Here is a 26940-nt window from a genome sequence, read left to right as displayed (position 1 = left end):
TCTCTTGGAAGGCTTTATCTTGGTCTCATTGCAGAGGTCTCTGCATTCTCTGCAAGACCGTGTCAGCCATGGCACTTGCGAGGCCGAGTTGGGGTTTGGCTATCTCTCTCGAGATGGACCTCACTGGGTCGTCATGGCTGGCTCGAGGCCTCGGCCTTTTGCTGGAGCTTCATGATATTGCCAAGCCTCGGAGCTTCCTTGGAATTGCTCAAGTGGTCTGCTTGGCTCGCCGTACCCAAGGTTACCCCGAGGTACCCTTTGCGAAAAAAATCAGCAACAGCGACAAATCAGCACACACGGCAAAGCATGGGAGCTGGCTGTTAGCTCGAGCTTCCCTTCCCTTCTGTACGGGCGCAAGTCTCAGGCGCGGTTGCGCTCAAACACGGCGGGCAATCACCTGGAAGGACACAACAACAAAGGTTCCATCAGTGGCATGCATCATCGGCCCTTCTGAATTTTCGAGTGTCTCCTGGCGCCAACTTCAACACCAAACCTCGTCGTGATCATCTTCCGGCCAGAACACCACTTTTCCATCCGCAAACCCCGCTTCATCCACTTCCACCAGTTCCACGCAAATCCCGCGCCGTCGCCCCGTCAATATCAACATCGAGCATCGTCACGTCAACCGACTTTATTCTTGACACCTCGTCCATTCACCCACCCCGCCCATAACCAACCAACCACCCCGTCCATCTCCTCAACAAACAAACACAATGGCTGGCGGAAAGGGCAAGTCGTCTGGCGGCAAGAGCTCGGGTGGAAAGACCTCGGGCGTCGAGGGTCCCAAGAAGCAGCAGAGCCACTCTGCTCGCGCTGGTCTTCAGGTACGTTTTTATCGTCGACGAGCTTCATGGCTCTGTTCGCTTTCAATTCCTGCTCCGATCTGCACCATCGACGTCTCCTCATCAACCAACTTTTTTCGCTCGCATCCGCCATCCCTGTCGTCAGATGTCTATGGAATCACGCCGATACACCACAACGCGTCCACCGAGCCCCCTACATTTCCGAGCAACACCATATCGCCAACCTACGAAGAACGCAAACTCGCTGCCATACATGTCGGTCGCACGCAATCTCGCCGGTGCCTAAAAACATTGCGCCCCGTCTGCGACACTGTTTCGGCTTGATATGGACGCGTTGTTCTGTGCACCCTTCTCTCGCCCTGGCCCCGCACCCGAACCTTGATACGGTCTCCAACCTTGGATTTCTAGCTCTGACGACGGGGCGGAGCTGCGGCGTGCACTTTCGTCCTGTGGAGTTTGTCGTGTTTCTGATGCGCCATGCTGACTTGAATCTATGTAGTTCCCTTGCGGTCGTGTCAAGCGTTTCCTGAAGCAGAACACCCAGAACAAGATGCGCGTTGGCGCCAAGGCTGCCGTCTATGTTACTGCCGTGCTGGAATATCTGACTGCTGAAGTCCTCGAACTTGCGGGCGTAAGTCATCCATACCCCATCCGCACGCCATTGCTCGGCGACGAGGAGGCCCTCATCCTCCAAGTTTTACTTGGCTCATGGCTAACTCGCTTGTTTCCGTTGTACAGAACGCCGCCAAGGACCTCAAGGTCAAGCGTATCACTCCCCGTCATCTTCAGCTTGCCATCCGTGGTGATGAGGAGCTCGATACCCTGATCCGCGCCACTATCGCCTTCGGTGGTGTCCTCCCCCACATCAACCGCGCCCTTCTCCTCAAGGTGGAGCAGAAGAAGAAGGCCAAGGCTCAGGAGGCTTAAGGAGATATCTGCACCGAAAAACTCAACGTCGCGCACGTTTCGGATACTGTCTTGTATTTCCTTGGCCCCGCTCCGGGCTGACGGGCAAGACAGCGACCGGTTTTCTTCAAGGGATGGACGCGGGGTGATACAGGGGGACTGGGGCTTGTCTTTGTCAACACAACCCGCCGCCGTTGTATTGTTGGGTATTTTCTTCCTATTATTTTTGTTGGGATACGCACACGGGTTTGGGGCCCACCGAATCATGGCTGGAAAAAGCCGAGCACTTCCGGTGTCTGCGGCGGTAACAAGCGCAGCGCATAGACGACGGCGAACTTCCCTTGCGACACTTCCAGCAGGGTTGTGCGAACACACACGAAAAGCGAGGCGTTCTTTGTCATTCAGCCGTGGAAGCCGCCTGGGAAGCGAGGAGCAGGGAGACCATTCGCTGCATGGTGTCGTCTTGGAGTGCACCGCACACTGGGAACAGCGAGCAATCTCTCCTCATCACGGCGCGGCGTGCGGCAGCAGCTCTTTTACGATATCTGTAACAACATGAATCTCCTTCATCGTTTCTTTTATGGTACGACTTGGCCATGAGGCCTTAGCGAGGAAAACATCAGGACACGTTACATGAACGTGTTGCCTGGTACTGGTGCAGGTAGTGGCGGGACAAAAGGCTGCAAAAGCCTCAAAGATTTGCGATACCAATTATTATTCTGTTCTCTCTACAACACGAGAATCATACCCCTATACGTGGTGACTATCTTGTCCGGTCTCATGATGTGCTGCCTCGAACGACCATGAACCTGATTACGATAATCACATGAGACGAAGCAGGTCAAGGTATATCCAAATATTGTTATCATTCTGGAAGCTAATTTGGTAAACTCTCCTTTAGCAAAGCCCATATGCCCTATCGAGCCATGAACACGGAACCCCTGTTGGCAAAGATATCAAGACGTCATTATTTAGAGCTTTACCCTCCAATTTGCCAGACTCCCACCCCCAAGATACTTCACTTTAGTGACTTTCCTCACATGGCCATCTCATCAATCTCCATTGGGCCAAAATCGATCAACGAAGCAAACGACTCGTATGTGCTCGGGTTAGCAATTCCCAGAGCGAGACAGCCTCCAGCCAAGGGCGAAACTGGAGAAGCCGGGATGGTCTCCGGATCGTTCTTCAACAGCTTCGCAGGATCAATGGTGGTATCATCCGCAACCACGGTAATGTAACAATCCTGTCGAGAACTGCAACCGTCTACCCTAGAGTAGGGCTCAAGCATGGCAATCGTGAGGTTCCCAGTGTTGTCATCCTCCGTGCCCTCTTGCGTTGTCTCCTTCCAATTGGACTTGACGGTCGCCTCCTTGACAAGCAACCCTTCATCTTCCGAGCTTGAAGAATCAGAAGACGAGCTACTGCTGCTACCGGCAGAAGACGTCGACAATGACGACGAAGAAGATGAAGAAGAAGAGGAATCACCATCCTTTTCGGTCTGAACATCCCCCATCTCCACGTCCTCCTCCTCCACACACTCCACCACCGGCTCCAACTCCCACTCCCACTTCTTCTTCCCACTTCCACTCCCACTCCCACTCCCACCTCCCCCATGTCCCCGTCCCTTCCTCCCACCACCCCTCGGCCCTCCCATCCTCCTCTCCCGCTCCTCCTGTCCCGCCCTACTCCTCCTCGCCCCCCACGCCCTCTTCATATTCTCCCTCTCTCTCTCCCGTTCCTTACGCCGTCTAGCCTCGATGGCGTCCTTCTCCCTATCGTCCACCCACACCAACTTTTTGCCCTTCCTGTCGATCCTGGCCCGTCCTTCCTCGCACGCGGCGATGACGGTCTGGCGACACTCGGACGGGTAGTCGCAGTGTGACCAGCAGTTGTGGGTGCGCTCGACGTACATCTTTTCTTTGGCGCGGGCGATGGAGCGGGTTTCGAGCTCGGGGACGTGGTGCCAGGCTAGGGTTGGGCCAGAGTTGAGTGATTTCTCGCATGAAGATGAAGATGAAGAAGGAGAGGGGTCAGTGGGGACGGGAATAAGATGCCACGTTGCAAAGTCTTGGAGGCGGGCGGCGGTGGCTTTGTCTTCTGCGGATTGGGAGGAGGAGGAGGAGGAGGGGGAGTCGGCGGTAGAGTCTTCGCTATTAGAGCTGGAGCTGGAGGGGGGAGAGGGAAAGGGAGAGATAGAGACACCAGTAAGTCTCCTCTTCCCACTCGTCCCCAACTTCCTTTTTCCACCGAGATCGTCATCATCATCATCACCACAAACAACTTTGAAAGCACGCCTAGTAGCAGCACCCTTCACACTCCTTCTATAACTCCCCCACGCCGACCAACCCAGGTAATCAAACTCGGCGGTACACGGCCCTCCTCCCCTTCTGCCACTTCCGCTTCGCTTTCGTTTCTTCCCCTTCTTGTCTCTCTCTTCGGACCCTCCTTCATTGACGGCAGGCATCAAACAGCAAAAGATGTGTCCACACTCCAGGCATCTCCTTGTGCAGGCTAGCCGGTACACAGATCGGCAAGAGTGACAGGACCAGAGCCAGGGGTAGGGAGCGGGAGGTGGGAGCATGGGTGGCGTTGTTGGTGGTGTTGGTGACTTTTGTGTGCTACTGGTTGGTGGCGTATTTCTGCTGCTGGTTAGACTGGCGGGTGACGGGAGAGTTGGTGAGAATTTGGCTGTGTTGTTGTTATTGTTGCTGCCGTTGTTGCTATTGTCGGTGGTGCCACTACAGCCGAAATTGCTGGCAATGGGCGAGTTGGGACTGTTTTGAGGCTTGACCTTTGTGGGAGAGTTAATCATCTCTGATATGGAGCCGGTGACGATAGTCGGCTCTGGGATGGTGTCGAAGATGACGAGCCTGGGCGGCTTTGTCTTTGCATTTGGTTTGGAAGTCATTTTGTTTGGTCTGCTGTGTGTCCTTGTTGAGCTGAGTGTCCGTTGAGTTTGTTGGTTTGAAGGTCTATAAGGAACAGAAAGAGGATTGGCAAGCTTGTTGGTTGAAAAGAGCGGGAAGAAGCGTTTTCTTCAACTGACGTGCAGAGCGGGTGGTTGTATTCTATTGACCAACAGAAACAATAAACTGTAGATAAGAAGACCGGAAGAACAACAATATCAACAGTATCCAGCCTGTTGATAACGGCAGAACTGAATATGAGACTGAAGCCAGATGCGATGAAAACCGGGGATGCAGTAAAATCGACAGAAGGAAGGCGCTCAGATTCCGACCCGGTAGTGTAGAGCTGACAACATGAGAACTCTTGGGCCAGGACGTACGTTAGATTGCTTATATGATGTGCTTCTCGTGGGGTCAAAGGTTGCAGAATGGAAGGAGATCAAAGAAGCTTTGGGATGGCGGGTGTCTCAACAGAAATAGACCTTGCTACTCGAGTCTGTTCTTTGTCTGAATGTTCCCGCTAGAACGCGCCACGCGGAATATGGGGAACTTCTACGCGGGCTGGCGAGCAGAAAATGGAAAAACGACAAAGACTCGGCTTCAGCCTCCATACACTGGAATGAAAGGAGAGCATATGACAATGCGTGAGCAGATCAGTCAGCAAAGATCAAAGACGCCATCGGGGCATCGGATGTAGACTGGGGCAGTATGGGCCGCTCCTAAACTGAGTAACTTGGCACGGCTGCTTTGACACGTACTGTAGATGGGCTCTGTGGAGTGATTCAAGTTAACTTTGTCGTTTCTGTATTATCTCCAAGTCTGTATCATATGCTCGTCGTCAGCCTTTTCCACCTTGCTCAAAAGTGTGATGCCAGAGTGACACCTAGTGGTTCGGGTTTTGGGAAGCCCAGCGCTACCACCATTCTATTACCAAACTCAAGCCATTGCAGCCGCCATTAGCAGCAGATGTTCCCACTGTCCGGCAGTGACCCTCTAGTTCTCGCCCAAGAATGGCATCACGGTCTTTAAAAAGTCCTCCTTTCCATCAACAAAGGACACATGCCCAGCATTTGGGATGACCTTAAGCTCAGCCTTCAGGCTCTCCGGGCAGGCATCCCGCAACTCCTTCATCTTCTCGGGCAGATCGGCATCCTTCTCGCCAACCACGAGTAGCACATGCTGAACACAGTTTCCAAGTCCGGGCATCAAGGGTCGGATATCGAAGGAATCGGACCTCAGGGCGGCAATACAGGTCTCGAAGCCATCAACGCTGGTCTGCTTCATCAGGGAGTGCACACGCTCCGCCTCAGTTGGGTTGGCCTTGATCCAGTCTTGACCAAACCAGCGGTCCATAGTCTCGGCCACGGCCTTCTCCATAGATCCGTGCTCTCTGGCGGCAGCTACACGGGGGCCAAACGCATCGGGCACACCAGCGTTCTTGGGCGAAGCAGAGATGGTGTCGCAGATGACGAGTCTCTGGACGACGCCGGGGTAGCGGCTACTGAAAACGACGCCTAGGGCAGCACCCATGGAGACGCCAATCCAGGCGTGCAGTGAAGGGGTGAAAGCAGCATCCGGGGAGTGATGGCCATGGAAGGCAGAAGCGACGTCAGGGCTGGTTAGAAGGGCGTAGACGTCTTCGGCAAGAGAGGCGAAAGTGGTGGATGAGAGATCATCGGGCACACCCGAGGCGCCGTGGCCGGGATGATCGTAGCGCAGAACGCGATATCCTGCATCGTGGAGGCGTTCTACGATGTGGTACCAGAAGCGGTACTGGGAGGAGAGTGAGTTGGAGAGGAGGACGGTGGGTCGGGTGGGCTCATTGGAGTAGGTGAGCTCGTACGAGATGGTCCGTCCGGACGGGAGCGAAAAGACTGCCATTTCGTCTTTTTTTGTTGTTGTTGCTTTATTCTCTGGTTGAGGGGTCAAGATATGGTGCAATTTTAAACCGAGGTTGATCAGTGAGTTGAGTGATCAAGTCCGAATTGGTTCGATGACGGCAGGCGGATGCATGCGGAGGTCAATCTGGGGAAGGTGGGGCGGGTCGGCGGAGGGGTCTCGTGGTGGCCGGGCATCCCTTCTCGGACGGATTGACGGACAGCGGTACGGAGCGGGACACGTGCGGGGTTGCTGACGACGGGATCGGCCGGCAAGGTGGAATCAATGGCGTCACACCGGAATGCGGGGGGGTGGACGGGATGGACAGTCAGCTTCCTCTTCCCAAGCGACCCAACCAAGGTGAAGACGGTGAGCCAACCATTTTACACGCCGAGTCCTTTCGTCCAAACCTAAAGCAACCCAATGTCTCAATATGTTGGGCCTTCGCTGCCTGGTGGCCACGCTTTTGTGAGACTCTCCCAATCTGTGCAACATGTCTGTCCAACGTGGTGCAGTATTGCCAATGGAAGCTCGGAGACCACCGGCCGTTGCGCTGCGACAGACAAGCAGTTAGCATGTGGTTACGTAGAACTCAAGAGGTACAAAATCAACCGACTTAAAACGGCATGCTGACTGACGGCCGACCGCAGAGTCGCGAGATGGTGCAGACCCATCAAAGACATGTTTGTGCCTATGTCGCAGGCTGCATGGCCCGTTCGTTTCTGAAATGTCTAAAAAGGCCAAAGAAGCGATTCCCATTCGCAATCCCGATTCACCGGTCACCCTCATCCCTCATGGCTTAACACAAACAGCAGCTTGCATGTTATAAACTGGCCTTGGCGCAGAAACGAACAAGCGCCAATGAGAGCCCGTTAACCGCACAGTAACTGAAAGCCTCTCTTCGATGCGACAAAACATCGCCCTGTTTTTCAAGACAGCTGAGATCAGTTAGAGATGGCCAATAAAAGCATCAGAAACTGTTAGGCCCGCTTAGCCTCATCAACCTCCAAGAGGATCTGGTCTCGAGCCGGTGTTTTGACTGCCATCGAATTTTCTTGCCCCATGGAGAGATTGATTGACTGATTGGACCTAGATCACCTCCCTCTAAGATGTCTCTACATAATAAGTGAGGCGGTAGAGTTGGAGCAGTGGCATCGCTCACGGCACATGTCGTCGATCATCGAGCCAACTCGGTTTCTCGAACCAACGGTTCTCGGCCATCAATGACGAGAAATTGAGGTGCAAAAGGAGGAAATAGTCAAGGGTGGTAAACCCAACGCCCTGGGACGACACCGTGAACAGGCCTAGCGGATTTGGTCATCTGGCGGGAGCAGACGGACAGCCGCCGGAGGACTTGACTAACAGAGCAACCTTGATGCCGGGTCCCGGGGTATGGAAAAGGGGGCCAAAACCGTCAAGGGTGTCCCCTTTCCCCACAAGCCCAGATTAAAAACGTCAGGCACAGGGCAAAAGAGCCGGCCTGGATACGACGCCAGAATATTCCCGTTCCGAACAGTGCTTTCAACCATGTCTCTTTTGCTTCAGTGCCTCGAGTGTTGACCGCTTCAACAACTCGAGTGATACATGTTAGCTTCTGAATCTCAAGCTCACCTCTGAACTAGGTATTCTTACAAACAGATTCTCCTGCAAACGAGCGGTCAGCCAGAGGATATTGTCGTTGCTATCATCCTCGATCCCATGTTTCGGCCGCACCGCAATATCACAAGCCTGACCTTGTGGCAACAGTAACAACAATGACTGTGTCCAAAGAATATGGTGTCGTTCTCCATTCCGAGTTGCTGCGACCTACGAATCTTCTTTTTGTTAAAAATAGCCCATCTTCTTTTCCGGTTTGGCACCAATGAAGCCATGATCAAGGGTTGCCAAGCGTGCCCCCACGAAGGCATATTAATCTGTTTCGTTCAGCAATGGTTTTCCCCTCTTAGTAATTCTTTATTGTTGCCCCTTTTTCATCATCTCTGAAGGAGCACCACTTGGCTTGCAATCTCTCGTGAGGACGTCAGGACTCGAGGAGTCAGGGGCCCGGCCAGCATGGCCCCACTCGGCAACGGATCCCCGGTCCCGGCAGCACGGACAAGAAAGACCGGGTGACCGGGTGGGTCAGGAACACCGATCTGTGGGAGATTTCTCGCAGAAGGCACGCCACGGCGAGTCAATGAATGCGCGGTGAGGGTGAGTCTGGCGACGGGGGCGAGGCCCTTGACACCGGTGATACACGTTCCTAACTGTCCCCCAACGTCGACCCTGTGGGAAAAAAACGGCGTTGTACCGGTTGCTCGCTAGAGTTTAGGGGACGGTAGCCGATTCGCGTGTGGAGAAGAAACCAAAAGGCGGGATCGTGGTATCTCCAGCGTGGTACACCCTATATTATGTAGCACTAAGACTCGCGATAGGTGGTAGGAGTAGCAGGGCCATGTACGGCTCCATAGCCATGGATCGAATGGAAGCTTCTTCGAGAAGTCGATGGGCTCTGGCTCCTCATCGCCCCCGTAGGACCTCGTCGTCGCGAATCTTGGCTGTCATGGTTAGCGACTGGTTAGCCATGTCCCCCCTTTCACCTTTCTGGAGCCTTGTTGCCTCTTCAGGTCAAGGGCCCAACGAGAAGCAACAAAAACAGTGACAGGAGAAACCCAAAATAAACGAGGATAATTTCAAGGTGCCTCCACAAGAGCTCGATCGCCAGGGGTTCGGGCCCCAGATGGACTCCATCTCATCATGGTGATATCCGCGCACACGATGTCAGTTTGGAACCGCTAGCCGTACGCAATTGCAGACAGAGCGAGACAGAGGATAGAGCCCGGTCGTCATGTGGTATTATTACCTCTGGAAAGTTTGGAGCACATCCCATCAAGTCCGACCTGCCAGGGAGCTTTAATGGCTTTGGTCAATAGGGGGGGAGAGGGGGAAGGCAGAGAAGGGACAAGGGTTCAGACGGGAGTACGCCAGTTGATCCAGGACAAGGCCGTCAGTCCCGAAGAACAATGAGAGCATCCTGTAGCGTGCTCATCATTCAGGACGAAACAGATGGGCCGTGATGGACAGCATGGTGTCTTTGATGAGGCACGCGTGGTGATGGGCATCGCAAAGTGTTCCGCGAGTGATTGTCAAGATTAGCGGGAGCGCAAAGGAGGCGATTGGACAAAAGGCAGGGCATGCTGGGTGATGCCCGGCGGATGGCGGGAGGGCAGCCCCAGGAGGCGGCAGTCCCGTGCAGTCCACCCTTCTAGCGCAAGTCAGATGACCCACTTTGTGGGTGCCGTGTGTCTGTACAGAAAAAGACGTATCAGGGATTGCTAGACCGCAGGTTGGTGTCCCTTATTCATGGGGGGCCTATCTGGCTGGACCTCTAGTGCACGCACGCACGCAAGGCACGCACGGCACGCACGGTAGGGGCCGCCGCGCTGCCACAGATCCCGTCTTGTCGTTTTTTTTTTGTTTCATTTTCAATTTTCGGGCTGCTGCAGGGCATTGCATTCGCATTGGATGCATTCATTCAGGCATGAAGTTGCAGTGCAGTTGAGCGCTGTTAAGGTTGACAGGAACGAACAGATAGTCGAGTTGAGACCTTACCTTAACCTCACTAGTGTGGGCAAGTAGACGGGATTTGAACTTTCCCCCCTCGTCAGGGTCCTGGCCAGGTCCCTCGTCGCTGTTCCACCGTCGAACAAGCACAAGCTCCATCCGGCATCAGGACGAATTGCCTCCAATTCCAAAACAAAAGCAGGTGCGCTTGCATTGGACATCAGGGAGATTTCGACCTAAACTCCGCGCGTCTCTTTCATATACTACTATTAGTGTACTTGGACTTCTTCTTCTTGTCCTTCTAAACATCATTGCCGTCCATTCATATCACATTTTCGGCGTCGTACCGTGCCCGATCCAAGGAACCTGGAACTCCCCGTCGGGTCTTCACCACCACATACGTACATACATTTATTCTCCTTGCCCCCCTCTCTCCCGCCCTGTTGGAGCTCTTGGATCCGACCAACCAACGTGGAACCTCACCACTACCGTCAACATCATCGTCATCATCGTCAACAAATCGCTACTATACTACATCAACAACAACTACCGACGTTGTTACGACTGTTCGACGATAACCACATATAGAGCTATCTACTTGGACGAGACGACGTGAACGATCATTGTAGACATCAAGCGCATTCACCCACACACGCACACACGCATACACCACGCATACATACACAACAACCGTTGTTGCATTTGGAAACACTCGATCTGGTCACGGCCCGTTGCCTGAGTTGCTGCCGTTCTTTTGTTTGGATCCGTCAGTTGTCGTGCATTGTTCCGCCGTGCACAGTTGTGGATTCCCCGGATTTCAGTTTTTTTTTTTAATTTTTTTTACTTTCGCTCTTTTTTGGGGCTTTTCATCCTACATAACCATTTCCCTCTCGCCTGGTCTGCCGGCGTCGTCCACTCGTCCACTTCCACTTCCACACTTGCTGGGAAGCTGCAGCGGCCCTCTTCCGCGTCATTGGAAAATCACGCCCCTCTCCACTCTACGAGAAATCTGCAATAAGAGTTCCGCCCATCCGCATCCGCCTGGCCTGGCATTGCACCAGCACAAAAACCTGGCTTCAGCTGCTCGCCAGTCTGTCCGGTATCCTTATAACCTCCGGTGCCTCCCCGTCTGTCTCCCTGACACCTGCACCGTCTGCACGCCCAGCGCTTGTTTCGCAGAACGCGGCGCTTCCTGGTCCCATCAACATCAACCTAACCCCAACCCCCAACCGCCTGGCCTGAAATCCAGCATCGTCCAGTCTCGGTCCAGTCCGTGTCCGTGTCTTTTCGTCCGAAGCCACCACCACCCCCTTCGGCCCTCTTTTCTCGACCACCCTCCCCGGAGTCAGTCAGGTCAACAACAACTTTACGAGTTTTTCTAAAGCCCGGGCTTGCTTTTGCTGGTCTGCTGGTCTCTCTCCCGCACCAGCTGTCTCGGCCGCCTCCCCCCACAACAACTTTGCTTGGAGGATCACCAAAGAAAAAAAAAAAAGGAGAAAGAAAAAGATGAATCCACAACCAGACATCTCGGGCTACTTTCCCTCCGCCTACCCCATGAACAACGCGAACCGCTCCCCCGGCTCTTCGCGGCCGGGCTACAACACCGCCGTCGGCCTCACGGGCGTCAGTCGCATGACGCAGCGACAGATGGAGGCCATCGGCCAGCCCTCTGCTGCCCTCTTCGCCGCCGCCGACGATCGCTTCGCTTCCTACGATAACGCCGCCTTCCGACACAACAGGCTACAACCCGCTGCTGCTTTCGCGACCGACAGCTTCATTGGAAACAACCAGGCTTGGGCTTATAACGCTGGCGCAAACACTGTGAATGGCGCTTTGGGCGACAATAGGGTGCGCAATGGCGGTCGTCGGGCTCTCCCCACGGTTCGTTTCATCTTTAGTCTACAGCACATCTACCACCATCACCACCCCCCTTTTCCCCCCCTTCTCCTATCCGCTACCCTATTCGCTACCTGCCATCTATGTTACGATGCATGTTGCTGACCGTGGTTCTGTTACTTGCTTTTAGGAATGGATGTCCGAACAAAACGGCCTTGGAAGCCATGCTCTCAACACCCCTTCGACACAGTACTCTTCCGCTTTTGGTCTGAACGGCGATGGCAACTTCGCAGGCGACCGCCATGGCTATCCCGGCAGCATGTACGACCCTCGCCATGATCCCAAGACCCTCGGCAGCGACCTCATCCCTACCGCCATTGTCATCAAGAACATCCCTTTCAACGTGAGGAAAGAGATGCTTACCCAGATCATGACCGACCTTGGCCTTCCCCAGCCTTATGCTTTCAACTACCACTTCGATAACGGCATTTTCCGTGGTCTCGCCTTTGCCAACTTCCAAAGCCCCCTGGATACCCAGACCGTCATCGAACAGCTCAATGGTTACGAGGTTCAAGGCAGAAAGTTGAGGGTAGAGTACAAGAAGATGCTCCCTGAGCACGAGAGAGAGCGCATCGAGCGCGAGAAGAGGGAGAAGCGCGGCCAGCTGGAGGAGCAACACCAGCCCATTGCCCTGCACTCCCAGTCTTCCATGCACTCACTGAATGCCGCTCACACTAGCAGGTCTCGCAACTCGCCGTTGCGTAAGTCGTCGTCTCGCCGCGATCTTTTGCCGCCAAACTCTAACCAGGATGATGTTACAGGAGATGTTGACCTCAACAACCCCGAAACTCTCAAGTTTTATACCGAGTTGACTCTCTTCCGGAATGACCCCAACCGCGAGATCATCATCTTCCCTGCCAGCATTACCCCCCAGCAGCGTCGGACCGTTCACATTTTGGCCCACAACATGGGTCTTGAGCATCGTTCCGTTGGCGAGGGTCCTACCCGCCAGTTGCACGTCATCAAGGACACGGCCACTGCCACCTTGGCAAGCATGGCGCCTCCTATGCACATCTCTCCTGGTGTGTCGGCTGATGCTCACCGTCGCGGTCTTAGCCGTGCCGCCACCATTGACTTCGCCGAGTCCCGTGCCAATGCTCCGGGTCAGTACGCCACCTTGGGTAGACAGGGCAGACACGGCCCGACTCTGGAGCTTCCTGACAGTCCCGATGGCGGCATCAACGCGTTGCGCGGTGTCAAGTCCTTCGCGGACCTGCGATCATACACACCCAGCCCTTCGCTCTCAGCTTCTGGCTTCCCGCAGAGCAGCCTTCACGGCTCCAGCATTGCTCAGTATGGCGAATATAGCGCCAGCCTCGGTGGGCCTAACAGCGTAATGACCACGCCAACCACACCTGGAGCAGCTTCCAACAAGGACACTTCGCTACTGGTCTCGGAGCTTGGTTCTCTGTCACTGAGCGAGCCCTTCAACGCCAACCGCCTCAGGCCCAGAGAGACTCCTGGCGCGATTGGTAGCCAACGCTCTCCTTTGAATGGAAACAGCACTCGCAGCGTTCCGGAGCGTCAGCCTCACGGACCGAGCAGCGGTGACTGGGGCGAGAGCATTGGCTTTGCTGGACGGGGACGTACCAATGGTCACATGCAGCGTGGTAGTGGTATGTCTACAGCCTCTCAGTCTTGATCTTCCCGAGATAACTGTTACTGACAAATAAACAACAGATTCGTCCGACAATGGCACGCGCGGAGCGGCGACGTCTACCTCCTCGAGATTCCAGTAGGATTGGAATCTAGAAACCAGCTCGCCGCCGCCTTGGCAATGCTCACGGAAGAACACTTGAGGTGTTCGACGTGATGTCTGATTTGTGGCCCCTTTTGCGGAGCTGCCACTTTTCTACCCTTGGGCCCATGCATTGTCTTACCATGCAGCGGCGGTTGGATGTCGTCGGTCTGAAGAAACGAGGCCTCTCAATGTGTGCCACTAAAGCTCTGCCTATCTTCTCGTTTTATCAACAACTCATCAATCGTTGGATCTTGGTGTGGCTGTTGTTTTGCGACATCGGCATCCTCCAGCTCCTTGGTCTATCTCTTCCTATCTGCATCGGCATAATCCAACATCTCCAGGGCCCCGAATCCCAAAGGTCCAAGCCTCAACATCAGTTTCAAATGCGTCCACGGCGGCTGTTTCCTCGTTCTCCTCTGCGTCACATGCTTTCTTTTGGAAGGTGTTGATCCCAGGGTATTCGAAGCGATCTCAACTATGGATCTTTTGATTTCAAGCTGAGATGACGGACAACAGCTTCTTGATCGGTGTTTCAAATGCTTTTCTGGAGAAAGCGCGGCATTCCCGATCTGGCTCACCGACCACATGGGCGCTCCACCTCCCTTTTATCACCAATCTTTAAGCAACTTGTAATATCTTTGCATCTGGCCACCATCTAGTGTATTGGATGGGCTTTTTAAGATTTTGACTTTCTTTGCAGGCGCCTGTTGCGCGGGTCTCGGATAGCATATGGTGGACTTTCCAATTGCTCAAAAGGCCATGGTTTTGGCTTTTGACGCCTCGCGTTGGCTTTGGTTCAGAGGATTCGGGCGACAACTCCTCGGTTTTGAACCTGCGTATACCCGAAATGATGACGACGATCGGATACCACAAAAAAAGAGAGAAGACACGGAAGAGACGAAAGATTTTGGGATACAAGAGTTTTTTTTACAGCTATATGGGCAACCATTTACGCCAATGGCCTGGTCAGCCTCAGCGTGCTTTATCACGGCCCAATCTGCTGCGCCATTCTTGATCTTCAGGTACACACGGTCTTGCAGACCTCAGGGTTTGAATGACGCAGAGAAGGAAGGGCCGGTTGAGAAGGGCCGGCTGACGGGCTTTCACGACTGTTATGGTTTACGACGTCACGTCCTAGATGGTCATGACAATGTCCTTTGCTAGGCGGACTGATGAAGGACCGCGTCCTGCTAGCGAGGATATTAAAAGAAGACATACGCTGTCAATACCTAATACATGTCACCCTCCCCATACACACACACTACCCTCACTCTTGTTTGCCCGTGATGGAATCTGCATTGCCCCTATCTGTCTATTTGCCACGGTGTTGGTAGTTGGCGGAGGACAGTTGCTCATTTGACCTTTGGAAACCAAGAAAAAGTTGACCCATTTTCACTCGTTGTCCTTTAATAGTTTATTGCTTGTACCTATATCACTCACGGGTTTCCTTGGATATTCTAAAATATCGTTTTAATGCTATAACCGTCAACTTTGACATACAATCATGAGGATTAGGGTTTGAATCGTTTAAAGAAAGGATGTGATGTTTCTTGTGTCTTTTTGCACATACACGTTTTCGCTGGAGTATTCCCTGTACTTTCCTTGCTGCTTTGTGTAAGGAGGTCACCAGCCGCAGACAACAATGGCGCAATCCGGAGAGAATGAGAGAAACTGGAACCCATGGTATGAGGTTGGTGCGCCTTCCATTGTTCGATCGAGTTGTTGTGATTTCCAGTGGCAGGCACGATGTTGTTTCAGTCAGGACCGTAGTCAGGTGTTGTTTCCATCCCAGAGCCAGTTCCAGGAACGGGAAGGAGCACAGCAGTTACGCAATTAAGAGTGGGGCCTCAATGTGTGAGCTCTCAACCCAATTTCAACCTCACTCTGAATTGATTTGAGCCATCTCATACCAAACACAACTCCCGTCGTCTCCTGAGTTGCACCATCTATGCCTTTGTCGCCTCCAAGAAACATCAACCTGTATCAACAAAAAGCACGGAAACACACACAAGACAAAATGGATACCCCATGCGCAACAGAAATCTCCATCGCCATCCCAGCTATCCAGCTTGCCGCCCGCATCTCCAAACATGTCCTAGCATCCGCCAACAAAGGCACCATCGAGAAAGCCGAGGATCTCTCTCCCGTCACCGTAGCCGACTTTGCTATCCAGGCCTACCTTACCAAGGTCCTCTCCTCCTCCTTTCCCACCGACAGCTTCGTAGGCGAGGAGTCCGCCGCCGCCCTGCGCACCAACCCCGACCTGCTGCAGCGCGTGTACGACGTCATTCACGAGTGCATTGACGAGGTCTCCTCGTCCAGCAACGACAACAATGAGTCGCAGGTTGCGATTGCCGAGGTGGTGAAGCGGGGTGCGCCCGAGAGCAAGGAGCAAGTGTGCGAGCTCGTCGACCGGTGCGGCGATGGTGGGAAGGACGGACTGAGTGCCGATTCGGGACGGACGTGGGTCTTTGATCCGATTGACGGCACCGCGACGTTTGTGCGTGGTGAGCAGTACGCTATTAATGTTGCGCTGCTCGAGGGTGGGAAGCAGATTCTCAGCGTGGTGGCGTGTCCGTTGCTGAGCAGGAAGGCGACGGCACCGCTGGGCAATGCGAGCGTGTTCAAGGCGGATGATGATGAAGATGGCGAGGAAGGGTGTATCGTGTATGCGGTTCGAGGTTTTGGGGCGTACGTGAGGCCCTTGTTCGTCGGACAGGGTTCTGGTTTGACCATGTGCGCCTCAGAGTCGCTAAAAAGACATGCGGATGGCGTTACTGTTTCCGGGCTGAGGTCGGTATCATGCTGGAATCTGCTGGGTTCGGGCGTGGATGATGCACATAAGGCGGCCACGGAGAGGCTCGGTGTCGAGTTCCCAGGTTCCGACCTGCTTGGGTGGGTGCCGAGGTGGGTGGCCCTGGCCCTGGGGTTGGCGAACATGACTGTCTGGGTCTACAAGAGACGCGATAGATATGCGAAGATCTGGGATCATGCCGGAGCTATGCTTCTCTTTGAGGAAGTTGGTGGCATGATCACGGATGTTGATGGAAAGGATATTGATATGACAAAGGGGAGGAAGCTGAGTGCGAACTTTGGGTTTGTGGCCGCGCCGAGAAGCGTTCACCACGTTGTGTTGAAGGCTGTGAGACAGACCTTGAAGGAACAGGGAAAGGAGGCGCTTCTTACTGCGGCTTAAGGCTCAGGAATTTCCCGTGGTCGAAACGGAACCTTCAGCGAGAGAATGTCCACAACGGAGTGTCAGCGTATGACCACTGTTCCCTCTACCCCTTCTTTCCTTTCTTCCACTTTCCTGAACAACCATGTCTGAGCAATCACCATTGCCAGTCATGGACGGACAACATTCATTACTGCATTCCTAGCACATTTTGCTATATCCAGCAAAAGACACCTGGTGCGAATCAGAATTCCTTCCCGTTGCGTGCTTTTAGGCCCATGAGGAATGGCCTTAAGAGTCTCTTGTGGCCCGATTATCGGACCAGCACCTGTGTTTGATGATCGAAGAGTTGTCCTGAACTCTATAACGGGCTTTGACTCGATTGCCAACAGAGGAGTAGAAGTAGGAGCGGTTATAGGTAGCTTGGGTTGTTGGCCGGATGGTTTGGAGCCGAACAACACCTGATCCAGGTCACACTTTCGATGCTCTGGAAACGTTATCGAATATCGGTCTCTCCTGAGCTGAGAACACTTGTCAGACAGTCAGTGAAGGGGGGAAGGGGGAGCGGGAACTTGGCTTGATACTTACCTGGATGGTGTAGTTTGAGTGTGGAAACATTGTCTTTAGCGTTTCCTTCAATTCATGGGCGCTGACATGCCGGGAGTGTATCCTTACGACCACGCCGCCTTTTGCTCGCTCCTCGAACTCTGCCTGCTTTAGGACCGCTAGTAACCTTTGGGAAATAGCCATTGTGGGTGGAATTGTTGGAGGTATTGGGAATTTCAACGAAAAGGTCCGAATCAAGTGTGAGGAGTCTTTCACCGCCTGATTATCGAAATCCGTGATTCGGGCAGAGAGTTAAACAGACAAATAATGGTGATTTCGAGCGAGCATAGGATCGGTGAACTGTATTATATAGCTTTGTCCTTATTTTCTTTGGGATCTTGCAAGAGGAACTTTCGTCAAATCACCTGCTCGACCTGGCTTCCACCTCCCCACTAGTTTGATTGGGCGACAATTGCAAACATCGGGCGTATGAAAATTTAGTAATCAACTCAGACCTTCTGCAGTACAGTGTCTTTCAAACTCCTTGGTTTAAAGAAAAGTGTCTGGACGGAATAACTGGGGGTCTGGGGCCTGTCTATCGTACCGACAACACACACTGTAAGTCGTGACACGTCAGCAAGTCTGTTCATGGGCTAGTTATTTTCTCTCTGCCACTCCACCGGAGATAGATAAATCTACACTTCCCTTCCAATTAATTGTTCCTCGTCTTCCACGCCTGGGGTTGAAAGCTCGTTCTTCGAGGTACTTAAATCGAGACTGAAAACCTGGTCCAAGGAGTGGGAGAAGACACATGTGTGTCGAATCATGGCTTGTGATGCGGAAGGTTAGGTACATACATATATATTTTAAAGCTGTCCTTGTCCGTCACTTTCAGGCGCGTAACGAATAACTCTTCCTCCTACACAAGCAGTGTAATCCTTTCACGCCGGCATGCCCGAGGCTTCATTGTATCACTTTTAACCTGGTACCGTTCACTCTCTGCTTCTCCTGATCCATCCAGTCCGTGACCGCTTCAACGCCTAGGGCAAACATCTGGTGAATCTTCTTACACTGGCTCTTGAAAACACCGGTCTAGGTATCCTCAAAGCCACATATTCAACGACGACACAGTCATGCCGGCAGTTTTGCATCCACCACCACTGGCCGATGATCTGAGATATACACCCCATCCTCGAATTTGTTGGTCGAGACTCCATACGTCAAGAATTGGAAGTCGAGAGGATCGCGCACGAACAGGTAGTCAATCCGGATATCGTCCGAGGTGGATGTAGTAAAGCTAGTCGACGTCTTGGTGTTGCCGTACCAGTGTGTCTTGGGGACGAGGTCTTTGATCTCCTTGAATCCGCCTGGGGCAGTCAGAGACTTGTATCCCTCCTTGGTAGGCTCAATGTTCAAGTCACCGCCCAGAAACACAGGAGCGGGCTTCGTTGAGTTGGAGCCTTGGTCCTTCCACTCATCGGCGATCTTGATGATCAACTTGGCGCTCTCGTTCCGGGCAACGGTCCCGATATGGTCAAAGTGCGTGCACATGAATACCAGAGGCACACCTGTTGTGCGATGCTTGAACTGCGCAACTGTGACGATACGCGGCAAGGCAGCATCCCATCCTGTAGAACCCACCACGTCGGGGGTCTCGCTGAGCCAGTAGGTCTTGTTTCTCTCTAGTTGCCAGGTGTCTGTTTGGTAGAGAATGGGCGAGTACTCTCCGTCTTGTGCACCGTCGTTCCGACCAACCCCAACGTGATTCCAAGCGCTTCCAAGATCCGACTGGAGGTCGACGAGTTGCTGATTGAGTACCTCTTGCATGCAGATCAAAGCCTCCGGGCGATTGGCGGTTTCAAAGTTGATCTGAGAGGCCATCAAAGGCCGCCGGACAGCCCATGGTTCTTCGCCGGTCGATGGTGATGTTGTGGCGTAACGGATGTTGTAAGAGATCAGTCGCAAGTTAGTCGAACCACTTGCGAGGCCAATGTTGGCCAGCAACATGGAAAAAAATGTGTGTATTCTCATGACGTAAACCGGTTGCCGTGTCTTTAGTAGATGCCTTCGTAGACGAGGATGATTCTGAGGTTCTGGGAATAGGTGAATCGTGGACCGAGCTCTCGAGTGTGATCTGGTCGTGCTTTGTCAAGAGACCACACCCATTACTTTGTCAAGAACCGTGACTAAGACTCGAGGGCAGCTACCTATTTAACGTCAACGCTGAGATACCTTCCACTTCGAGCATATACGACCAGCCTGTCGATGCACTGTCAGGCCCCACGTGGTAACATTACTCCTCGTTATCCGACGATTTTTAACTCTGTGGGGACCCATAAAATGGTCTATAACATGGCTCGCAGTACCACCCAAGCAAGGAGTTGGCCTTGTTATGATGTTTGGAAATGTCTTTCAACAGCCCATCTGCAGTCCAAAGGCTGGCCACGTGAGTAACGAGCACAACACTATCTGGTAGCACTTGAGCGGTTAGCCACGGAAAGAGTATGTCTACGTACGGAAGGTACCTCTAGGTTCAGTGTTCGGCAGTAAGCCCATGGCTGCCATATTTCTGGAACCGTGTAAAGTGTATCGATACCCCGGAGACAATAACACGCAGTGCAAGTCGGACCCAAAATCATGGAAAGATGTCTCAACAACCGCCCTCTAAGTCTTGGATTGAATTGTGGCACTTCAGTGAGGCGAGTCGAGCATGCCAGCGGAAAGCTTCATCAAGAAAAGTCGACGAATACATGGAGCTCATGGGGCAGGTGCTACCGATATATGCCAAGGGAGGTGGCTGCGATGGACGGAAGGAAGGTACGAGCCGCAAGCGGAGATTGCTTTTGTTTTTGTTCAGGTTTTTCTTTCTGGTACCTTGGGAGGAAGGTACGGAAGTAGGTAGCAGCCGTGCCGCTCCCGTTCACACCTCGGTGAACACACCTCTAGGAGTAAGCACTAGGCGGTTGGGTGGTACCTTCCCATCGGGGACATGCCTCCACCAACATCTGCGAATGGCGACTTCCACTTTGTGGATATCTTGATGTCAGCCTGCTGATCTTACAACTATGGCAAGATATGTGCTTGTTGGTAGGGACGGCATGCTACCGTTTGGGTTGCAATATTCCCTGGTTAGAGATACTACTGGGCAGACGCTCGGAGGTGCGCTGACTGAGATGGTCTGGTGTAACTCCATAGCCGGATGGTCACCTACATAATGAGGAAGATGATTTTGCTCGCCTCAGGGTTCAATTAAGGTAGTATATAGACTCCAAGCCGGGTTTTATTATACCCAACCCAGGATTCATCGACGTACATACTCCTGCCTCAAGCCTGTTTCCAGAATAATGATGGTTCCGGGTCTGCTTGTCTTTGCGGTTCAGATCTTTGTTCTAGGCTTCAGTCTCATCATACTCTGGCGTCGATTCTTTTCACCCATCAAAACGGTCCCAGGACCGTTTCTCGCTTCAGTCTCCCGCTTCTGGCATCTCCACCACATCATCAAGGGAGATCAGAATCTGCAGTTGATCAATCTCCATGACAAGTATGGTATGTGTAACTAACATCGACGGTGCGAGAGAGCCAAGGTTTCCTCGAAGCATGGGCTTGAAGGGACCTTTGACCGAGTGTAATTGCTGATGATCAACCCATTAAGGTCACTTTGTCCGTATAGCTCACAATGAAGTGGGCGTCAGCCATCCGGATGGGATCAAGAAGATTTTGCTAGCCCCCCTGCACAAAGCAAGCTGGTACAAATTCCTCTCGATCCCTGATTACCGCTATCAGACACCCATGTCTACAACCGATCCGAAGAAGAAGGTGGAACGGTCAAGGCACTTCGCAGCCGGGTATACAATGAGCAATCTCCTACAGACCGAGGATTCCATTGGCAGCGTGATCGACCAGTTCTTGGCCTGGCTTGACAGGTCTGCCGAATCCAAGAAGGCCGTCCACCTTGACAAATATTTGACCTTCACTGCCTTCGACATTGCCGGCGAGGTACTTTTCTCCAAACGGTTTGGTTTTCTGAAGGAGGGGCGCGATGTAGGGAACGCCATCGGCAATAGCCTGATGCTAAACCTCTACGCTTCGACCATGGGTTTCTTTCGCTGGATTCACGTAATCCTGATTGGTAACCCCTTCATGACGTCCCTAAACGTCTTGCCCTCCGGTCACATTTTTGATACAACTGTTCGCGCTCTGGACGACCGTCTCAACAATCGTGACAGGAACAGATTCGATGTGGTCGATCACTGGCTCAAGGCCATGGAAAAGAACCCTGGCCAGGTGTTGCTGCGGGATGTCTACGCTGCTGCAACTGGAGCAATGGGTGCTGCAAGCGATACTATTTCTTGTGCTCTCCAGTCATTTGTTTACTTTATGAATCGTCATCCGAACGCCTGGGAGCGGGTCCGTGGGGAGATTGAAGAGGCACAGCGAACACAGGGTCTCTGTCGGGACCGTGTCGTCAAGTTCGCTGACGCTCAAAAGCTTCCTTTTCTCTAAGCTTGCATCAAAAGAAGCTCTCCGTGTCTTTGGTCCTGTTTCCATGACGTTGCCTCGGCTCGCTCCACCAGGCGGACTGACCATCGGCAGTAAGCACTTTCCGGAGGGCACCATCCTGTCTATTAATCCGTGGGTGATGCATCACTCCAGGGAACTTTGGGGTTCCGATGCGCGAGAGTTCAACCCTGATCGGTGGTTGAAAGACGACGCGGGAGAGCTGGATAGGTATTTCATGCCGGTAAGTGACCTTCTCACCACCAACACACACAACAAGAGCATGTTGTCCCGCCAGCTGACTCGTCCTTTTTCTTCGTACAGTGGGGGCAGGGGTACAATTCTTGCCCAGGCCAGCATATTGCCCGCATAGAGTTGTCCAAGATCACGGCAACCCTGGTAGGGGATTATAATATCAGGCAAGTGGATAAGAATCAGGACTGGCAATGGAAGGCATACTTCACAGTCGTTCCGCATTCTTGGCCCTGCTATATTGAAAGACGAGCGGGCAATGAACTGAGTTCATGGTGATGCTGCCATTTGAACGCTTCTTTCAGTTTGCCCAGCTCAACAGAGACCTTGTCAATACGGAGAACCCCCGCAGTGGATGCAGAGATGGAAAGGACTGTTATCAAATATATGACTTCTGTCTGTCTGAAAAGTAACACCTAGCAAGCCACAATATCTCTACGCAGAATCTGGTCCCTTGTTCTCGCGCTCCTGCAATGCGCTGCGCACCTTTGGGAGAACATAGCGTCCGTAGTCAATGGCATCGTTCAAATTGTCATAGCCACGAATGGAAATGAGCTCAGCTCCGAGATCAACGTAGTCGAGGATCGAATCAGCAATAGTCTGAGGGGATCCCACCAGAGCGGTCGATGCGCCGCGAGCGTTGGTAGCAGTGACGGTGGGATACCAGAGCGCACGGTCATGAACATCTCCACGTGAAGCAATTTCCAGCAACCGCTGAGAGCCCACGTTCTGCGGTGTGGGGGCTTGAACTTGCGCCTTGCCGTCGGAGGACTGACTTCCTCCTCCCGAGATGCAAGCCTGGTTCGCCTTCAAAATATCCAGTGTGTGGTATGCCTTTTGCCAAGCCAGTTCATCCGTCTCAGCAACGATGGGCCGGAAGGTGACCCAGATGCGAGGACGGTCTGAGTCGGGGCGGCCAGCTTGAGCAGCTGCTTGGTAAATGCGGTCAATCTGCTCCTTGGCCTCTTTCAGAGGCTCGCCCCAAAGGCCAAAGATATCGGCCAAGGCGCCTCCAATGCGGTAGGCCTCCTCCGATGAGCCACCGACCGAGACTGGGATGCCGGTACCATTGACGGGACGAACGCGGTTGGAAAATTGCTTGAACTGATAGAACTTGCCATCCCAGTCAAAGGGTTCTGGGGACTGCCAGGCGCGACGCAAGATGCGGATGTACTCCTCGAGTCGAGCATAGCGCTGGTCTTTGGGTAGGAAGTCACCCTCCTTGGCTTGCTCAGCATCGCTTCCGCCGGCGATAAAGTGTACGACGGCTCGACCTGAACTGAGCTGGTCAAGCGTGGCTAGTGCTTTCGCAGCGACGGTGGGATAAAGCGTGTTTGGACGCAGTGCGATGATGATCCTGAGCTTCTTGGTGGCGGCGGCAATGGTGGCGCCTATGGTAAAAGGGTCATAGGACGAGGAATCATAGGGCACAAGAGTGTAGTTGAAGTCGTAATCATCGAGCGTCCGGGCATAGCGAACCAGGTAAGCAGGATCAATTCCGGCGCCCGGGATCGGATTCACCTCGGTGGAAGCATTGGGGAATGTCAAGCTGATGAACTCGGTAGGCATCTTTGGCGAGCACGACGATCCTGAGACTGGCTTTCGACTGGTTTTGGGCTGGTTTCTGGCTTCTTAACTCGCTCGGATACAAGGGAGAGCGGCGTAGCAATATAATCGAAGAAATGGCGAGTGTTGTTCTGAAGAAGAAGTCGGCATCATGGTGGTCATAATAAAGGCACGAGGCGTGGCAGGATCGGATACCTCATCAAAGAGGAGAGAGGCCATGACGACAGCTGTGTGCGGATCACGCAATGCGGGATGGTGGTGTTCTTGATATGTAAGCAAAGCCATGAACCGTCACCCCGACTACCAAATCGAAGGCATGGGCACGGTGAGGTAAGTGAGCCCCATTTTACACCAACCCCCGTGGCATCTCAGATAGCCAGTGTCGCATTGATGGCGATGGCATCATTCTGCCGTGATATTGCCGATGGTCACGGGTCAGAGACAAACCCACATGACAATGGGATCCAAAACGCGAGGGAAAGTATGGGTTGAATTTGATGTCAGGTTGAAGCCATCGCCAGACGAAGATTTGGTGAGAAAATCGCAGATACACGGCGTTTAGGTGGTGATAACCGACGAGAACCGACGGCCCATGCCAATGGTCGCCTATATCACGAGTTAGCCAAGAAATTGGGTGGAAGGGACAGGGGGCGGGAACGGCATCATCCAGCAACAGCGCAAAGTGCAGGCAAGGCAAGCTGAGCCAAAAACCTGGGGAAGGAACCGTGGAGAGAACCTCAGAGTCGGAATCAACCGGGATCGCATCTTGCAAGCACCTCTGGGCTCAGCTCAACTTGTTGAATTGGATGTTGTGCTTGGCCAGAAGGCCAAATGCTCTCGAAGCAGGCACGGCAGGCTTCGCATCGTCCGAGGCCTGGTCAGAATCGGTTGGGCTTGGCGATCGGGATTGGCCGCGAGGGCACCAACAACACCACCCATAGCCCCCATCGAACCATTCGCAGCCATTCGCAGCCATTCGCAGTCTCGCTGGGCCACCACCGTCACCCCATATCGTCGCTTTCAAGAGACCACATCACGCCAACAACCGCACCACCAAACCAAACACCATCAAGACATCGCAAACCGCACACGTCCCATTGCGTGCAATACCGCCCGTCATGTCCAAATTAAATACCCCTTCCCCCGATTGATTCGGGCCTACTCTGCCTCCTGCTTCACCAGACCTCGACTGATCTCCAGACCATCATCCATACCTACTCCGAGCCTTTGGAACTCGACGTCAGCTTGTTGCACTGCACATCAAAACACACAATGACTGCCTTCCGCCCAAGTCCCTTCAGGCCCACTATGCCCCTGCGTGTCTCTTCGCAGCCACAGACACTTCTCAAGACGCCTGCAACAAGGTAGGTGGCCATCACACTGTTCCATCCCGCTTGACGAATGTATGCTCATGTCATGATAGATCAGCGCTATTGCCAAAGGTTGTGCCCGGCCTGGTTGTCTTTGGTGCAGGTAAGCATAACCAACCCCAGCGCAAACCTGTCCCTCGGCGGCGCCGTATTGCTCGTGTCTGGTCCTAACTGGGAATCCTTCGTCATGGAACAGTCTACACCGTCGTTTCATATGTCCGTTCTCAGTTGCGGAATGAATCCAATACGCTGAACCGGGTCTTCTCTCAACAAAACACCCCAGGCGTCATGGAGAAGAGGAAAGAGCGGTACTTGATCGAGACCGAGGGTGATCCCCGCAAGACGATATACAATGTGTTGAACTGGTAGAGCCACGGATATCATGTAACTTGGGTAGGCGGCGTTTGGGTGGCTGTGAGCAACGGGAACTGTTTTGTTTCGGTGCTCGCGTTGGAGACAGCGGCGTTATTAGTGTTTTTATACCTAGGGAGAAGTGGGAATTCGAATTGATGTTGCACTTGATTAAAGTCCACCAACAGATTCCACGTGGTATGTCGGGTTCATAGCGGGCCTGAGCTCCTCTGCGTGGACGTAACCGCCCACCTACACTACGGTAGACTGCAGAAACAGGAACTAACTCTACACGTGTACTCTGCAGCACGACTACGCCACTGTCTCTACGGGAAACTGTTAGTGGGAGATATGGAAACCATGCTTCGCTCCTCATTACCAGTACGTCCCCTGTCCCCTCCTCGGCAGGACAATAAGGAACACTGTAAAGGTCGTCAAGAAGTAGGCGCAAGATGGCAGGAACCACTTCGGGGCAGCCTACTTACCTGGTATCGCTTTTCAAAGATAGGTAGGTGTTCTTCATCTGATCTTCCGCGTTTTTACTTACACGCATATGCTAATCAACGGTGCATGCCATAGGCCTAAGGAGGAGCATGCTTCCGGCTGGTCTTCTTTGTGGGACAACGACAAAAGTCACTTCTGGGATCGCGGAAAGCCTTCGCCTGCTCTGCAAGACCTGTTGAACCTTTACCCTGATGTGGTGTCTGAACTCCCTCGTGGCCCAGAACGACGACGCAAAGCATTGGTGCCAGTGAGTAAATTGGCTTGCTGTGTAGCTGAACATGGTCGTTCACTGACCAAATCTAGGGCTGTGGGAAGGGTTATGACGTGGTGATGCTTGCCTTGCATGGCTACGATACCTATGGACTCGATGTTTCTGAGAAAGCTGTCGAAGCTGCCAGGGAATATACCGCCAACGAACTACGTGATCCATCTGCGTACAACTTCAAGGAAGCATCCCCGTATACCCATTCACCTGAAGGCGCGACTCGCGGCACTGCCACCTTTTCAGTTGGCAACTTCTTTGAGCGAGAGTGGGAATCTCTTGTCGCTACTGAAGATGAACAGAAGTTCGACCTCATATACGACTATACGGTAGGCTGCGGTTCATTCGCTTCTCATTTTATCAAACAGTTTTGTCCGCTCTCGCCTTCAATTTTGCTGACATCATGTTAGTTCTTGTGTGCTCTTCCACCGGATATGCGCCGGGATTGGGCAATTCGCATGAGTGAGCTTCTAGCCCCAAACGGCATTCTCGTATGCTTGGAGTTTCCTCTCTACAAAGATCCTAGACTCCCTGGACCTCCATGGGGTTTGAAAGGCGTTCACTGGAACTTGCTAGCCGAGGGTGGCAACGGCCTGATTGATCCAGCCTCTGGTATGCCAGAGGAAACAACGCCAAAAGAGGGGCTGTTTGAAAGGAAACTATATCTAACGCCAGAGAGAACGTTTGAAATCGGACAAGGCACAGATATGTTAAGCGTTTGGAAGCTTCAGCAATGAGGCCCCA

The 26940-nt window shown here is 53.1% G+C and overlaps 10 protein-coding genes across 10 annotated transcripts; 5 read left to right on the top strand and 5 right to left on the bottom strand.

Moving 5' to 3' along the window:
• Positions 1 to 578: 578 nt before the first annotated feature.
• On the top strand, positions 579 to 2159 carry B0H65DRAFT_188504 (histone-fold-containing protein). The gene is made up of 3 exons (XM_062821606.1): positions 579 to 824; positions 1303 to 1434; positions 1542 to 2159. Exons 1-3 carry the CDS (start codon positions 714 to 716, stop codon positions 1728 to 1730), a joined length of 432 nt encoding a protein of 143 aa, XP_062681507.1. The 5' UTR covers positions 579 to 713; the 3' UTR covers positions 1731 to 2159.
• A 586-nt stretch (positions 2160 to 2745) lies between these two features.
• B0H65DRAFT_425795 (uncharacterized protein) lies at positions 2746 to 4617 on the bottom strand (the record flags this gene model as incomplete). Its single annotated transcript, XM_062824598.1, has 4 exons — positions 2746 to 3207; positions 3272 to 3279; positions 3303 to 4142; positions 4332 to 4617. The coding sequence occupies 4 exons, from the start codon at positions 4615 to 4617 to the stop codon at positions 2746 to 2748; spliced, it is 1596 nt and encodes a 531-aa protein (XP_062681506.1).
• An 843-nt stretch (positions 4618 to 5460) lies between these two features.
• B0H65DRAFT_188508 (Alpha/Beta hydrolase protein) lies at positions 5461 to 6706 on the bottom strand. Its single transcript, XM_062821607.1, has one exon. The coding sequence runs from the start codon at positions 6494 to 6496 to the stop codon at positions 5609 to 5611; it is 888 nt and encodes a 295-aa protein (XP_062681505.1). The 5' UTR covers positions 6497 to 6706; the 3' UTR covers positions 5461 to 5608.
• Positions 6707 to 11542: 4836 nt separating this feature from the next.
• On the top strand, positions 11543 to 13671 carry B0H65DRAFT_508699 (uncharacterized protein; the record flags this gene model as incomplete). Its single annotated transcript, XM_062828248.1, has 3 exons — positions 11543 to 11917; positions 12063 to 13548; positions 13613 to 13671. The coding sequence occupies 3 exons, from the start codon at positions 11543 to 11545 to the stop codon at positions 13669 to 13671; spliced, it is 1920 nt and encodes a 639-aa protein (XP_062681504.1).
• A 2019-nt stretch (positions 13672 to 15690) lies between these two features.
• B0H65DRAFT_508698 (uncharacterized protein) lies at positions 15691 to 16869 on the top strand (the record flags this gene model as incomplete). The annotated part of the gene is made up of 1 exon (XM_062828247.1): positions 15691 to 16869. One exon carries the CDS (start codon positions 15691 to 15693, stop codon positions 16867 to 16869), a length of 1179 nt encoding a protein of 392 aa, XP_062681503.1.
• Positions 16870 to 16943: 74 nt separating this feature from the next.
• On the bottom strand, positions 16944 to 17941 carry B0H65DRAFT_188343 (uncharacterized protein). Its single transcript, XM_062821604.1, has 2 exons — positions 17437 to 17941; positions 16944 to 17369 (listed from the first exon to the last, which is right to left on the bottom strand). The coding sequence occupies exons 1-2, from the start codon at positions 17596 to 17598 to the stop codon at positions 17019 to 17021; spliced, it is 513 nt and encodes a 170-aa protein (XP_062681502.1). The 5' UTR covers positions 17599 to 17941; the 3' UTR covers positions 16944 to 17018.
• Positions 17942 to 18525: 584 nt separating this feature from the next.
• On the bottom strand, positions 18526 to 19401 carry B0H65DRAFT_548653 (Endonuclease/exonuclease/phosphatase; the record flags this gene model as incomplete). The annotated part of the gene is made up of 1 exon (XM_062829590.1): positions 18526 to 19401. The coding sequence occupies one exon, from the start codon at positions 19399 to 19401 to the stop codon at positions 18526 to 18528; it is 876 nt and encodes a 291-aa protein (XP_062681501.1).
• A 1340-nt stretch (positions 19402 to 20741) lies between these two features.
• Positions 20742 to 22422, top strand: B0H65DRAFT_508695 (cytochrome P450; the record flags this gene model as incomplete). The annotated part of the gene is made up of 4 exons (XM_062828246.1): positions 20742 to 20940; positions 21047 to 21858; positions 21899 to 22135; positions 22216 to 22422. 4 exons carry the CDS (start codon positions 20742 to 20744, stop codon positions 22420 to 22422), a joined length of 1455 nt encoding a protein of 484 aa, XP_062681500.1.
• Positions 22423 to 22473: 51 nt separating this feature from the next.
• B0H65DRAFT_187952 (luciferase-like domain-containing protein) lies at positions 22474 to 24126 on the bottom strand. Its single transcript, XM_062821601.1, has one exon. The coding sequence runs from the start codon at positions 23710 to 23712 to the stop codon at positions 22579 to 22581; it is 1134 nt and encodes a 377-aa protein (XP_062681499.1). The 5' UTR covers positions 23713 to 24126; the 3' UTR covers positions 22474 to 22578.
• Positions 24127 to 24981: 855 nt separating this feature from the next.
• B0H65DRAFT_425038 (S-adenosyl-L-methionine-dependent methyltransferase) lies at positions 24982 to 26933 on the top strand (the record flags this gene model as incomplete). Its single annotated transcript, XM_062824548.1, has 4 exons — positions 24982 to 25073; positions 26010 to 26181; positions 26238 to 26525; positions 26607 to 26933. The coding sequence occupies 4 exons, from the start codon at positions 24982 to 24984 to the stop codon at positions 26931 to 26933; spliced, it is 879 nt and encodes a 292-aa protein (XP_062681498.1).
• Positions 26934 to 26940: the final 7 nt, after the last annotated feature.

Source organism: Neurospora tetraspora, assembly GCF_033439725.1.
Source record: "Neurospora tetraspora strain CBS 560.94 chromosome Unknown B0H65scaffold_4, whole genome shotgun sequence".
NCBI classification, from domain to species: domain Eukaryota; kingdom Fungi; phylum Ascomycota; class Sordariomycetes; order Sordariales; family Sordariaceae; genus Neurospora; species Neurospora tetraspora.
Note: the sequence above shows the minus strand (reverse complement) of the source record. Positions and strands in the feature narration are given on the sequence as shown.

Bases quoted from the DNA above. Each gene is read 5' to 3' on its own strand.
- B0H65DRAFT_188504 (XM_062821606.1), top strand. From the start codon at position 714: ATGGCTGGCGGAAAGGGCAAGTCGTCTGGCGGCAAGAGCTCGGGTGGA. The intron at 825-1,302 runs GTACGTTTTTAT...GAATCTATGTAG, and splicing joins CTGCTCGCGCTGGTCTTCAG to TTCCCTTGCGGTCGTGTCAA. The intron at 1,435-1,541 runs GTAAGTCATCCA...TCCGTTGTACAG, and splicing joins AAGTCCTCGAACTTGCGGGC to AACGCCGCCAAGGACCTCAA.
- B0H65DRAFT_188508 (XM_062821607.1), bottom strand. From the start codon at position 6,496: ATGGCAGTCTTTTCGCTCCCGTCCGGACGGACCATCTCGTACGAGCTC.
- B0H65DRAFT_188343 (XM_062821604.1), bottom strand. From the start codon at position 17,598: ATGGCTATTTCCCAAAGGTTACTAGCGGTCCTAAAGCAGGCAGAGTTC. The intron at 17,370-17,436 runs GTAAGTATCAAG...AAGTGTTCTCAG, and splicing joins ACTCAAACTACACCATCCAG to CTCAGGAGAGACCGATATTC.
- B0H65DRAFT_187952 (XM_062821601.1), bottom strand. From the start codon at position 23,712: ATGCCTACCGAGTTCATCAGCTTGACATTCCCCAATGCTTCCACCGAG.